Source organism: Gracilinanus agilis, chromosome 4, assembly GCF_016433145.1.
Source record: "Gracilinanus agilis isolate LMUSP501 chromosome 4, AgileGrace, whole genome shotgun sequence".
NCBI classification, from domain to species: domain Eukaryota; kingdom Metazoa; phylum Chordata; class Mammalia; order Didelphimorphia; family Didelphidae; genus Gracilinanus; species Gracilinanus agilis.
In genome coordinates, this window is record NC_058133.1 from 115,646,066 (window position 1) to 115,661,467 (window position 15,402).

At 33.8% G+C, this 15,402-nt stretch overlaps 1 protein-coding gene across 2 annotated transcripts in view; it reads left to right on the forward strand.

Annotated features, from left to right (window-relative positions):
• The window catches only part of SYT14 (synaptotagmin 14), a 218,826-nt gene extending 216,631 nt beyond the window's left edge, over positions 1-2,195 (forward strand). Inside the window, exons 6-7 of one of the 2 annotated variants that reach the window (XM_044673948.1) lie at positions 542-598; positions 1,882-2,195. In XM_044673948.1, the coding sequence (XP_044529883.1) occupies positions 542-598; positions 1,882-2,195 (371 nt within the window). The remainder of the gene's footprint in view (positions 1-541; positions 599-1,881) is intronic. The other variant, XM_044673949.1, reaches the window with a different exon arrangement.
• The last annotated feature ends 13,207 nt before the right edge of the window (positions 2,196-15,402 follow it).

Here is a 15,402-nt window from a genome sequence, read left to right on the forward strand (position 1 = left end):
TTTGGAATGATCAATTATATCCAAAATAACAATATTAGCATTTAAGAGCAAAAGTTATAATGTTAGAGTTGATATAACTTTGAATCATTTTCACTTCAAACAACTTAATTATATTTTATATTGGGAACAATGTCAGTTTTTTAATCCTAAATATTGCATGAATAAGCTTAAAGTTCAGTAAAATAACAAAAAAAAGTTATTCTATATTACTCTGTTTCAGTCTTTTATAGCCTGATCATTTGCATGAGTCTATGTTCAATGTGCTTTAGACCAATTAGATATTGTTAGAAAGATCTCCCATTTTAAAAGTGTAATTTTTTGCTAAAGATTACACAATGGCCTTTAAAATTTTTTCATTCCATGAAATTTACCCAACAGCCCTTTCGTTCAATCCTCTATCTGAACTAAACTGCTAAAACTTTGTGTTCTTCCACTCCAGTAAACAGTGTTTCCTCTTTAACTTTAACCTTTGACCCTCTCTCACCCAACGATTGACATCTGGTCATTATTTCTTTTACTGCTTTCCACCCCCTGTTGTCAGATGGACTGTTCTGTTGTCTAAAACACTTGATAGGTGGACAGGTTTATATAATCCGAGGTGAGTTCTTGTAGAGGCTAATTGGATGTTGTCTTTTCATGCAAAAAAAAAAAAGCAAACCCTAAAACTTGCCAGCAGTGAAGCTGTCCACCATGTTGGTTTCCAGAAAATGCACATTTATTATCTGTGGTACTCTTAAGTACGACTAACTGTAGACATCTCTGATTATGGATGATGGTATTCAGAGGACCTACAAAGTTACAAATATGTGAAGAGCTTCTTTTATCAAAGTTGGTAAATAATTTTAGTGTTCCAATAATTTTACTTCACACAGCAGGAATAAAGTTTGATGTTTTTGATAAGAAACATATCAATTTTCTTCCATGTTAATTGAAATTCTTTTATGAAATATACATGATGGAGCAACATGCTGTATACCATTTGCATGCGTTAAGAGAACTAGGAAACTCAAAGTTTTAAAGAGAAAGTTTATCACCCAAGTTGTAGAAGGCAATGCATAGGTACAACTCATTTATACACTATACATTGCATCAATCTTTTATATTTCATAAAATTATTAGCTGGCATTTTAAAATTTCACATTCCATTGTGAAAAAATCCTACAGCATTTATTTTATTTTCCAAGAAAAGCACATTAAATGTATTATTGCATGAAAATAGGGAAGAGAAAATTTTACTTGGTTTTCTAAACTTTGATCACCTAATGCATTTGGCTTCATTTTGGTCTTTAAATGTTTTGTAAAAAATATTAAAAAAAAAACCACATCCATGCAGAGATTTTTTTGGCATTTCATCCTAAGCTGTTTTGATGTCTCCTTTGCACTTATATGTTCCTCTCCTCCTTTTCATCAGTTGCCTTCATTCTCACTTATTTATTTATTCTTAGTCTCTAAAAGCACAGTGGAATGCTTTATAGTGTTGTGGCTAATTGAAGCTTGCTAAATGTCTAATAATGCTATGAAATCCTGCTTAGTAAAGCTAAATGGGAATGGTAGAGGTGGCAGGGGTGGTGGTGGGACCGTGAGGGAGGAGAAAGGATTATGAGGTATACCTTTAAGTAAAAATTTTAGCTTAGGGTGGAAATATTGAGGTAGTCATCACTGCATCAAAAATATTTTACCTGCTTAGTTTCCTCTTTATATTCATACTATTCAATAACTGTATTAAAGTAGAATTGATTGAACTTTCTTCAGTTAACGTGGTATACACCATATCCTTAGATATTCATACATAATCATTTTAGCAAATCTTAAATTTTCTTTTTTTGAAAAATTTTTTGAGTTTATGTTCCAAAATGTTTTTTGTGTTTTCTCCCCCTGTAGATACCTATGTTAAATTAACTCTACTGAATTCCATGGGTCAAGAGATGTCCAAATGCAAGACATCCATCCGCAGAGGGCAGCCAAATCCCATATACAAGGAAACCTTTGTTTTTCAAGTGGCACTGTTTCAGCTTTCAGATGTGACGCTTATACTGTCCGTGTATAACAAGCGCAGCATGAAACGAAAAGAGATGATAGGCTGGATTTCTCTAGGTCTCAACAGCTCAGGAGAGGAGGAGCTCAATCATTGGACTGAAATGAAGGAGTCAAAAGGACAACAAGTATGTAGATGGCACTCACTATTAGAGTCATAATGGACAGAGCCAAGAGTGATATGGCTCAATGCAGCCTTGTTTCTGGCTCCAGAAAGGTCGTTTTTACTTAATTATTACTAGGAGAACAGTTCACAGAAGTGTCAGATTCAACATTCCACCTTAAAACATGCACTAAGTGCTATGGAACAGAACAGCTAATACATCATCTCTTCATTGATTTTCAGGATCTCTGGTGGAAATTGCCATGGAATATGAGAAACTTACATGATCATGGTCAAACAGCAAATCTCCAGAGGTTTAATCATGTTTTGGTTTTTACAGTAATCTCATATTAGCTCCTAAAGAGCAAGCTATTTCATTAAAAACCAGAATTTTCATGGAATAAAAAAAATGAGAATTTTGGTACCAGTACTGTAAGAATATTGGCATTGTTCTAGAGATTCTCCATAAAACATTTTTTGACCAGCCAACACCTAGTGTTAATGACAAGAAGCCTTGGTCAGTTTGAAAGTAACCTAAATCAGTTCTAATAGTAAAAGTTTAATCTCATTGAAAAAGATTTTATTTTGTATTTTTCTCTTTGCATAGATTATTATGCCTCATTTCTCTGTTAAAACATCTCAGTAGCATTAAATCTAAGTGGAAGCAGGTATACTTTGACAAAAAGAAGACATTTCTTTAGCATGTCATGGGTACAAGCTCCACTTGGACCCGAGTCATTTTTCCCCTTGCCTATGCTTCTGCTTAACCCAAAGAGACCAAGTCACTGTACTGGTCCCTTGCAAGCCTTCTTAGACAGGTTGTACTGTAGAATTATGTAACTTTCTGTTGAAAGCACTTCCTATATTCATGTATTCCAACATAGGAAGCTCATAGAGCAGGACTTGATTTTTTAAATTCTTTCAATAACTGATATTAATTAATTTTAAATGCCAGTATTGTGAAGAATATATTTTTAAAACAATGTAGTAAGTTAGCTGCTGGAAGAAAAATAATTCAGTGTGAAGAAGTTTTAACTGTCTGCTACCAACATTTAACAACAAACATTGTTTTTAGCAAAGTAAGTATTCCTATTAAGAAAGAAGCTGCTCTCTAAGTCTTCAGTCTTAGCCTCAGATGCTAAATTTGTGATACAGAGACTATCCTGTCTCAGATTCAGTCAAGACCTCATGTTAAAGACAGTTCTGAAACTCCTTCTGATGCTTCTAGTGACATGACTAATTTTTATGAAATTTACAAATACGTTCTTCAACGTAATATCATCCTGTGCCTTTCATGTCTGTTAAATTTGCTCATACAACTTGAGAAAGCTGTATTTGCAAAATTAGGCCTTCAATTTTTATAAACATAAGAATTCCTCAGAACAGTATCATATGGTCTTTTTTCCCTCTGGACTATGTAAAGTTGTATATTATGTGCTAATTTTTTAAATGACAAAAGCAGTTTCATTTGAGTTGATTTTTTAAAATCTAGCAGGTTTGGTTGTAAGTAATATTACATATTGTCCTACTTTGCTTCCCGTCTGCTGTCTATAACTTTGCTCAAAAATATTGTCACTTTTATATATGTAAACATATGTTTTCCTTCGCCCTCTTTCCTTTCTGGGCCAAATAGAACAAATAATTATTTCCTTACCAATTACTGAAAAGTAGTGTTTGGTTTTTAAGAGATTCACCGTGTACTCTAATGTACAAATATATGATAGATAGCAAAACATCCTCATACAGATTATCATTTGAATTTGAGTTTGTAGAAGAATCTTACAAGTATTCCCCAAATTTAGTAACCTTGATTACATTTTAGTTCAATTAAGTTAACAGATTAGAAATGGCAGTTCAATACATTCATCCATATGAATTATAAGAAAAATTATTATTAGACTAATCTGAAATTTATGAATGCATATTACATGGTTTCAATTATGGGAAAATTCATTCTTTCATTAGAGTAGTGAACTTTTCCCAGGATTTTTGTAAATGAGTTAGTCAACAATCATGTATGAATCACAAGACATAATGTGCAATTTAAGCAAGAGCAGCAACAGTACACAAGAATATTTTGAAAGGAATTAAGAATCTTAACTTGGAAATCATATCTAAGTTTTTGACATGGTAATTATTTGTTCTAGTTTTTAAAAAGATTGATTATGCTAACCATAATTACAATGTCCCCAATAAGAAAGAGGCATTAGCCTTATTTATAACCATATTAAGCCTTACTCAAACACAGTAAGATTTCCTTGTTATTTTACCTTTGAGTGAGCAATCCACTAGCCAGTTATTAAATTTGTTGTTTTTTTTCAGACCAAATCCAAACTGGTGTATAAGTTTCAGTATATCCCATACAACTTCTAATCAGAAAACCTACAGATCTAGAAAATAATCAGGAAGTTGAAAATGTTAGACAAGGCTCCTATTCCCCTAGGCTCACAAAGATAACATAATCTATATATTTAGATTCTATAAAAGTGAAGCTGTTACTTTCAAATTAGTCAATTCTGCTTCTTCTCTGCTTACCTAAGTCAGAATAACCTTTTGGTTTAGGTCCTAATTAATGATTCCTTCCATTCTAACCCTACTTCTTTGCTTCTCTAAATACACGCACACACAGAGAGAGAACAAAATACACATCCTATCCTGTTCATTGGCAAAAATAGTATTGGTTCTTAGAGTAATTACTTCTAAAAGACTGTCTTTTCTCTTGGGAAAAAAAGACTTAAATAGAGCTGAACAGATTCTTTCCCAACCCCTTACTATACCAGATTTAATATGTAAGATAGCATTGCTGGTTTTTTTGTGCTTTAATTTTCATGAAAGCTTTAAGGCAAATTTTTATATCCTAGTAATTACAGCAAATAGAGGCCCACTGGTGGGCAGTAGGTATGGGTTCAGAAATTTGAGAAAGAAAACCCAGTTTCTTATTGTTCTGTTAAAAACCCCTAAGTTTTGTAATAGAATGAGAAAGGCCATATATGACAATTAAGAGGCATGTGAGCTCCTGCTCCTACAATTACAGCCTTTATTTATCCACCAAATGAGCTCCAAAATATAGTGGTTTCTTACTGCCTGGGAAACAGAAGGTATACTTCAGATTGGTAGAGAATGCTAGTGCAATATAGATTCTTCTTGCCTCTCAAAAGTCTTCTTGCTTAACCTCAATTCTTTATTGCTGTTTATATTTTCTTTGAAATTTTATTTGCACATTATATTACAGTTCACACATTAGACATTCAGATATTGACATTGTAGTAACAGAATAACCAAATGTTTCAGAGTATTAAAATAACAATTAAAATGCCAGCCCACCCAAAGCATACTTCAGATAGCTAATTAAATAAGCTAGAAGTATATCTTTGTCTAAGCTTTATTCTGGAACTTAGCTTCTAGAACATCAGTGAAATTCTTGTGACCCTCACTTGTAAATATTCAGCAAGTTTATAGTAAATTGGATATAAAATGATTGCAAGGTGACTCATCTCCAGTATAGGAAGTAAAAGTAGACTTGAGAATGTCAGCCAAAAGGAAGACAGGAGTAAATGAACATGTGGGTCTTATGTACAACCCTGGAAACATGTTAGCTTATATAGTCAAAAGTAATGGAGGTGAATTTTGGAACTGGAAGAACATTCCTATCCAGAAGGCTTTTCTACAGCCATATTCCATGGGTGTATGAATAGAAGGGCCAAAGCTCTCTTTGCATTCAGTTGACACATGACTACATAGACTAAGCTGTCCACTTGCAAGCAGTTTGCAAGTTAAAATTCTGATACTGTTCCTAGAAATTGTGATTCCATGATACCTATCCTCTTCTTGCTTACTGTGTCATCTACCACTGTCCTTAAACTCAATCACCTCTGCTGAAGATGGTTGTCATCATTGTCATCCCCACCAGGAAATAGTTCTGAGCCCAAGGCTAATTATGTTGTTAGGCATTGCAAAAAATTAGTTTTTAAAAGATAGCACTTCATGACAATCAAAAAATGCAGGCACGAAAATCATAGGTACCAAATGTGGACATAAAACATATGACATTCATTTCTGCCATTGAACTTTGCTTCCCTCCACCCTCTCTCTTAGAAGCCTCAAACCATGGAAAGTATGATCATCAATGATCGTGAAGATGATAACAATGAGAGTTGTCATGTTTTTTTTTTTACTAAAATAAAATCCAAATGGCCCCTGTGTGGCAGGTTGTAAAATAACTCTTTAGTATATCAACACTGCCTATGAACAGGAAAAAAATTAAGGGATTAAAGAGTTAGAAGTCTGGGGTAGAAGAGCATTAGTTTAAGTTACTCTTATTATATTGAATTGCAAATGTGTTGTGTAGTATTTAAATAGAATTTTTCCATGACGATTTTTAAGTGTCTAAGATTTTTATTAACTTTACAAGGTCAGATTTCCTTCCCCATAGAATGGTGAGCCAACTTTTATAAACCAACACTGGGCATTTAAGCAAGGAGGGTGGGCAGTGAATAATTTTTGGTATACAAGAGAGTCTCTGTTGGCCATATCCTGAAGGGACTGTGGTAGAAATGACTATCTTTCTGCTTTAATGTTTTATAGGGTGCATTCTGCCCATCGGCCTTATCCAGGGCTTCTTCTGTATGTATGAAACCACATGCACAAGAAAAGACCAACTTCCAGGCAGCAAAATCCTGTATTTTAAACAGGACTTCGAGAATAGCATGCTAATTGAACACTTTGCTTATGCCAAGGCAAAATCTAAAACAAGGATGAGGAAAAAAGCAGGCATTCTCCCCTTCGAGTCCATGGAACATACATTGCTATCCTTCCCTCTTCCACCTCAAAAAAAATCCATTGCCCAAGTGTGAAAGGCAGAATTAAATTTCTCTACAAGGAAAAAAAAATTAAACATTACTTCAGTGACTTTTAGGCTAGCATTTTAATGAAAGGAGTTTTATGTGAGATAATAAATGAGTGAGGTATTGAGACTAGGTTTAGTCATATTAGGTGTTTTTTTCTTTCCTTAAAAAGGCAGAGAGATGTGAAATGAAACAAAAAAAATGAGGGGCATTTTATTTGGGGTATCTATATGCTTTGGAGAACTGCCCTAATTCAATATAAACCTTTGTCAAGACATTCCCCAGGCTAGTAAATAAATCCTATTATGGTGGTTTTTGAATCTTGAAAGTTACCTTTAGATTATTGTTCAAATATTTCTTCACTGTGCTGCCTTTAAGATGATGAATATGAGGCAGAGAAGGGATCTCAGAAGAAATTTATCTAAAAGGCAAGTTCCATGACAAGGTCACATTTTTCATGTTGTAGAAACAGCAGGAGAATCATTCTAAAAGCTATTTTCATAACAAACTACATCATTCTTTTTTACTATGCAGGGTAACAAGGATGACCTTTTGGGTAGGAAACTTGTAATAGTCTTTTAAAAAATTAAATAGTAGCAGGACCTCCTGCCCCTTATCTGCTGTGCCATCTGGGGATTCATCTTGCTCTGAAAGTCAACCATTGGCTCTGGGTCTGAGAATCCTATCCTCAGAAATTCTCCCTCTTTCCACCCTGCTCATAGAATAGTTGGGGGAATACTGAATGAATTCTATGGTTTAGAATGTAATCTCGTCCCTGTTCTTCCAAGAGTTAGAATATGCTTATGTTCAGTTTCCCCTTTAAACATTTTCACTTTATTTGATCCCCACTTATATAATTTCTCAACTGAAACATTTTATTTGGGGTTTAGTGTCCTTTGCCAATCCTTGGGTTCAAATCAAATTTATTAAACCAAATTAAAGATTTTTTTTAAAAAACTGTTTCAATCTATTTCATTTGGGCCAACAATTTCTTACCATACTTACCATATAATTCATGTTATCCTCAACCTCATACCATCACTAGCAAATGTTCAGGATCAGCCTGGGGAAGCTTGGTAATTTTACATACTTGTCCCATGCAGCAATTTTTGTATTCATCATCAGCTTCATTGTCATCACACTCCTCATAGGATATGGCATTTTTGGATTCTCCACTAGAAACAGCATTATTCCTGGCAGCTAACATGTGAGCTCTGCCTCTTCCATGGCTTTGTCCTCTGTTAAGGTTCTTCCTTTTAAGTGACGTATTAATTCAGGGACCCCGGGTCTTCCTTCTCCTCCTCCTCTTCTAAAGAAAAATGATATAGATAACAGATTGCCTTTGCTTCAGTTTTCCCTTATTTTCAAATCTGGCCATGCTTTCTCCTCTCATGCAGAAGCTGCATGTTTCAGGTGTTCATTGGAGGATTTTTTTTTCCCCTGAAAGAAAAGACTCTGGCCCTTCTACTTCTTGACCCATGATAAATAAGATTATTAGGAGATGTGAACTAACATAGTTATCAGTCACAGAGAGCTGAGAATTTAATTAGACCATTTTTCTTTCTGCACTGCTTTATCAATGATCTGGTCTTAGCTTGAGGGAAATAGCAAATAAATAGAACCATAATATGACTAAGTGTGTTAGACTGAAACTGGGAATCTGGTAGCCAAAATGAATTACTAAACCTCTCCCATCTTTAGCATTTATACCAGTACAAAGAGTCTTTTTTTTAAACGGGGTTTTAGTGTATCCATAAATATTAATTTCCCATCCTGGGTCCCCTGACCACTTCCTCAGTGCCTTTGGAATTTACAAGACAGAGGTAAGTTTATAATGGCCACTCTGAATCATACTTTGAATGATAGGGGCATCCTAACTTTTTCCCAATCATATTGATTAACCAATAAGAGGACTCAGAAGGTCTACCATTTGACCTTAAGACATTTTAAAAGCCAGTGAAACCAAGCCTTTATAGACATACTGCCCTCTTGGGATTAGAGGTGGGAGCATAGGGAGAAGGGGAGAAGCGCCACAGCCCTTTTCACTTAGAAGCCTTAAAAATAAATCCATTTGTCTTGAAATGTGTGAATAAATAAAAAAATCAGGTGGTTCGGAAGGGAACTTAGTTGTAAATTCACCAAAAGTTTGCCATAATTTTAGTGGTGAAGCTACCACGTTTTGATTTCAGTACACAAAAAATAAGGCTATTCCTAAATAATTGATCATTAGAACAAAATCACTGCCAGGCACTATTATGCAAGAGTTTGACATTTCTCCATTGTCAGCCTGACAATCTGTATCTTAAGTTGTCTTATTATTTGGAGACCCTTCTTCCCACCTGCTTCTTTAGGATTCTGGATATCAGTAAACCTAGCTTGTTCTGCTTGTTCTTTGAGTTTGTCTTCCTGAATATTCAAGATTACTTTAAAAAAGAAAAGCCCTAAACACCATTCACTTTATTCCTTTAGCATGTGATCTCTCACCTGACACATATTGTGTTTAAGATGAATACCCAATAGATGAAATATAATGCCGCATTATGCCTTGAAAAAATAATAATTTTCTGAAATTGGTTTATATATTTAGTTATTGCTAAAATGCTTATTACCATGGTACTTAAGCACTTGATATTAAATATGAATATATTGTTTAATGAGGAAACAGGCTTTCCCCTATGATCTCTAAGACTTATTGTTTTTCTTTGTCTTTTGCATCTGTTTGAAGGGATTGCTGAGAGCTTCTTAACGGCATTTCATTTGTCATTTTCTGAGTAGGTAACCTTCCTCCTCTTTGTGCTATAATTTCCTGTAACAACTAGACTTTTGATACCCTAAGGGGTCAGTCTTCCCCGTGATGCCTATGCATGACACCCATTAATACTGGTGAAAGTAATACACAAGCACCAACAGGAGACAAGACCCCCAAAGTGTAATAGGATCAGCAGATCAGAGCCCTGATAGAGAATGGCGCCTGCAATACAACTAAATGTGATTTCAATTATAAATGGAGTAGAAGCCAGGAACAGGATTAAGAATTTCTAAGTATGTAAATCTTCCTTCTTATTGGTTTGCATTTTTCCCCAGCTTACATATTTATATTTTATTTGCAGTGTGTACTCAGTGAATAAAAATTTCTGAAATAATTCCACACATCTATTTAACCATGCAATTAAAAAAAAAAAAGACAACTAAAGTCAGCGTGTTATAATAGAGTTTATCTGTCATCTTTTTGAATAAGTACTAAGAGAATTTGAAACATACTGTGTGCGATTGTGAGCTCTATCTTAGGAGGGGAAGCCCAGGCTAGCTTTGTGTACAATTGGATGTTATGTTATTAATGTGTTAAAATTGAATGAAGTCCAATTGGAAGATGGTCATTTAAGCAGCATTTTGTTTTTAGAAATCGTCTTGAATTTGCTCCTAAACAGATTCCAAACACTGCTTTGCTTACATAAAATTCTACTGTAAATATTTTGAGCTTTTTTTTAATATGTCTTCCCACTCTCCTCCCCCTGCCAATTCCTCCCACCTCATACAAGATGGGCATACTACTACTGTAGCAACATGTTTTGAAGGATTTTCTCAGCTGTCATAAGAAGGGGCAGCTAAACTTTGGCTAAGTTTTTACTAGAATTTTGAAATAAGAAAATTTCTAAACATTACCTTTTAGTTAAATTTATCAGGGGAGACCAGGAGCGATCCTTGGTTATTTTATGGATGAATAGGCCTGTGATGGTCACTGGGGCCACTCTCCTTTTCTGTAAATACTGAGGTGCATTAATGCTTAATACTGTTTCGTTTCTCAAAAGTATTTTTAATGCAATTTTCATGAAAAACTTAATTAGTGAAATCTTTTATTCGAATTTCCCTTAATTTGCTTTTTTGAGGAGAGATATCTCCTTGATATGTATACTTTCTTACAGAGCTTTCTTACCTATTTTTGTAACAGTGGATATACTAGTATGAAGTTTAAATGCTCTGTGAGCAAAATTATATCTCTCTTTAACCTAAGGAAATATACTGCTGATTAAGTCTTGGTCTTAAATTATTTCCAACTTGTTTGCTGGTGAGTCTAAACCAAGAACTGATCTCATTAGTAAATACATGTTTGTGCTGTTATCAGCAATGTTGTTGAAATGTTTTATGTCACATTTTAATTCATGTTTTCATTAAAAGATATAAATAGATGGGTGTGTGAAGCAGTCCATTCTGTAGAATAGTACATATCTAATGACTTTAGTTTGAGTCTGTCTATTGAGAAGTGCTCTATGTACAATTTTAACCATATACCTACTTTTCTACTGCCTGTATAGCACCGATTCTCTTGGTGCTTTGTTCCCTTTGTATAACTGTATTATGCAGAAAAAACGGATGTCCTGGTGTGTAAACAGTGTCAATGTATTTGAGAAATATCTTCAATTGATTATACTAAGGAGGTCTTAAATGGCAGTTTAGTTTTTCATAATAGAGTACAAATTTGTTTAATGGGTTAAAAGTTACTCGCCTCCCCCTTGCTTCAAGGAAGAAAAAAAAAAAAAAAAAAAAAAAAAAAAAAAAAAAAGCTTTATGAGTACATATCCAGAGTGAAGAAATCTCTGACTTTTGTCCTATGGTGTTACACAAAGAATAATCCTTATTCTCATTCAGTGAAAAGGGACTTTTCATTTGGCGGTTACACAATAATTATTGTGCATTCCATAAGCAAATCTATGAGCATATTGTTAATCACTGCTGGGGCTGAAAGCCTCTCATGTAATCTGGTCACATGTTATCACTAGCAAAAAACGTTCATGTTCTATCTTTACGTTGTGGCTTAAATCTGGACCCCAAAGAGAATGAACTATAGGTATATTTAATGTTTTGTTATCCTTCTACAGAGTTCATAAATGAATCGAGAATTCAATCTAAATATCTTCAAAGAAATTTCTCTACTTCCCGGTCCAATTTGATATCGTATATTGGACTTTATTATACCCAAATATATACTCTTTCTAGCACCATCCTTAACATGAACTTGTCAGTGTTTTCATTAGCAATAACCGTGTTATGGTTTTGCTTGACAAAAATGCTCTACCTGGCTTTGATTACTTAATCCTTTCGTTAATTTTACTGGCTAGTTATCTCAGTTCAAAAGATACAGGTTATAATATTTTCATGTTTCATTGTCTTGTTTACTTGCTGTTTTCCTCAATAAAGATTTTATAACAACAGAATCGTTTTTGAAAAGACCAAGCTTGCCAGTACTGTTTTGCACATGAAAAAGAATTTTAACTCATGGTGCTGGAAAGTTGACAGAATTTAAAGTCACTACATTATTATTAAGTTACCAACTGCCATTAAAATCCCTAGTTCCATAAATTAATCAGAAGCCATCCCAATTAACTTTTTTTGAAAAAGAACACCAATGCTCTATTACCATGGTTTAAAGTTTTTTTTTCCTCTAGAAAACATCATTGCTTTCTGGGGATACTAGCAATGAAACATGTGAAGGTGTTCTGTTTGAAACTAAATTGATTAATACTCCAGCTATAAGACAGAAGATTGGGATCTTGTCTATTACTTACTGCTGAATTTCTCCCTTTTATCAAGTATTATTATTATCCATTATTACATCAAAGTTGAAAAAGCAGAAAGAACAAATTTGTTTCCAAATATTCACCAAAAAAACCAAAACTGTATTATTCTAAATTTTCAAGTGACTAAGTCGTTATAAATTTGGTAGTTAGACTTTCCCTGATGTATAAACAGTGTGAACGTATTTGAGAAATATCTTCAATTGATTATTCTAAGGAGGTCTTAAATGACAATTTAGTTTTTTATAATAGAGTACAAATTTCTCATCTAGGTAGCTTATGGCTAATTTTCATCCATAGCATAACGGCTGGGGGAAAAAATGAAGGTCCCATGGTATATATGTACATCTCTATGGTATGTCTTACACTTGAGATATTGTTTGGGGGGGGGGAGTTACAAGGAATTCATGCAGTTAAATATCACACCGTGTCACTGTATCTGAGATTGTTATCAGAAATTCGTTGTTACAACTATTCTGTCATATCTAAGAATCTCCAATATGCAAAATATTTACTATTAGTCACTTTTTTCTTTTTTCATTTGAAAATAAAGTCATTCTCAATTTAAAAATTCTCCATGTATGTTGCACATGTATTTTGCCTATTTTATAATAAAAGTTGCCGTAGTATAATTGTACATAAAACACCAAGAGTTATAACCCACAGAACTGTAGAATTTGGGAGCTCCCAAAAGACCATCTTTGCCAATCCTCTGCCAAATGCCAAGCAAATAAGAATAAAAATCCAATAAATCTGTTGTGGTGAGCAAAAGTAAGAAAATGCAATTAGGGAGAAATCATCTAAACTCTACTTTTAAAGAACATGAGTGGAGCCAGACCTAAAGTTGGTAAGTCCTGGGTTCAGAGCTGATCTCTGATCCTTCCTAGCTGTGTGAACTTAGGTAAATCACTTAATCCCAGATAAGTCCCTTACCTCTTTTCTGCCTTGGAGCCAATAACCTATATTGATTCTATGGAAGATAAGAGGTTTTAATAAAAAAATTTTAAGAAGAACCTGAACTCCAAACTATCACAAAACCCAATAATGACCAATATATCTAGTTAGTGCTTTAATTTTTGAAAAGTGCTTTGCATGTATTACCCTATTTGATTCTCACATGAAATCCTAAGAAGTGGGAACTATTATTATCACCATATTACAAATGAGAAAACGAGGCCCAAGAGTGCTTAAATGACTTGCCCAGAGTCATACTCCTAAGTAAAGTCATAAGTTAGGATTCAAACTCAGATCCTACCTACTACAAGTCAAGTTGCCTCTTAATAAAGGGATCTAAATGATCACACTATAGAATACTCTTCAAAGACATCAGCCCAGTATATTATCATTGCCTCCAAAATAAAAAATTTCTGGGAATTGTAAAGAAATATTACAGTGAGAAAATGTTATTCTCTCCCTCTGCAAAACTGTGGTGGAAAAACATATGAATATAGTGAAATGAAGAGTCTGCTAAATAAGGACGGATACAAAACAAAACACCACCAAAAAACTCCTTAAAAAAAAAGATGCAAAAAGACAAGATCAAGAATATGATCAAGATTACATAATCATGAAGATATAGTAAATGTGGTCTTGTCTCCAAATTCACCAAACATTAGAACTAGAGAAGGGCATCTTTGAAAAAATTAAAAAGTAAATGTTAGATCCAACTAATGAAAGTATTACTTTACAAAACATAAAAAACTAGCTCATGGGATGTCAGTTAGAAGGGACCTCAAAGGTTACCTAGTTGAGCTTCTTGAGGTTCAAATAAATGTTGGATTGTTTGACTGTAAACGTGTAGAACTCTGCCCCAAGAGGAGGTGCTATAGGCTCGAAATGAAGGTTCAATAAAAATTTAGGTAAATTCAAAATGATTTAATGTTACTTATTTTTAACATTCATTTTTTAAAAAGTTAGTTCCCAGGAGCTCATTGTACATAGTAACAGAAATATTATAAGATAAACAGTTATGAATGACTTAGCTATTCATAGCAAAACAGTGATCCAAGACAACCCTCAAGGACTCAAGACAAAAAATTCCATCTGCTGCCAGAGAAAGGAACAAAATTACTATATTTCACTTTATTTCTTCACTTTGTTCACATTATCTCTCACAAAATGACTAATGTGAAAAGATGTTTTATGCTATTACACGTAATCTATATTACACGCAATCTATATTGCTTGCCATCTCAGAGGGAGGGGTGGGGAAGGTGGAAAGAAGGGTGAGAATTTGGTTCAAACTCTTTAAAAGTGAAGATTTAAAATTGTTTTTTCATGTAATTGAAGGAAAAAAATAATTTTTTTTAAAATTTAGTTCCAAATTTTCTCCCGTAACTCTTCCCCATCCATTGAGAAGGGAAGCAATATGACATAGTGTCACATAAAACATTCCAAATTAGCTATGTTGCCAAAAAAAAAGAAAAAATATATCCTTCAATAATCAGAGTTCATCAGATTTCTCTCTTGAGATAGATAACATTTTTTATCATGGTTCCTTTGGAATTGTGTTGGGTCATTGTCTTGATTAGAGTAGCTAAGTCTTTCACAGTAAATCATCATTACAATATTACTGTTACTGTGCACATTGTTCTCTTGGTTCTTCTACCTTCATTTTGTTTCAGTTCATATAAATCTATCCAGGTTTTTCTGAAATTATCCTACTTATCTTTCTTTATAACCCAGTAATATTCCATCATAATCATATGCTACAACTTGTTCAACCATTCTCCCATCGATGGACATCTCCTCAATTTTCAATTCTTAGCCACCACAAAAAAAGCTGCTATTAATATTTTTTACATTTGTTCTTTTCCCCTTTTCTTTGACCTCTTTGAGACACACCTAA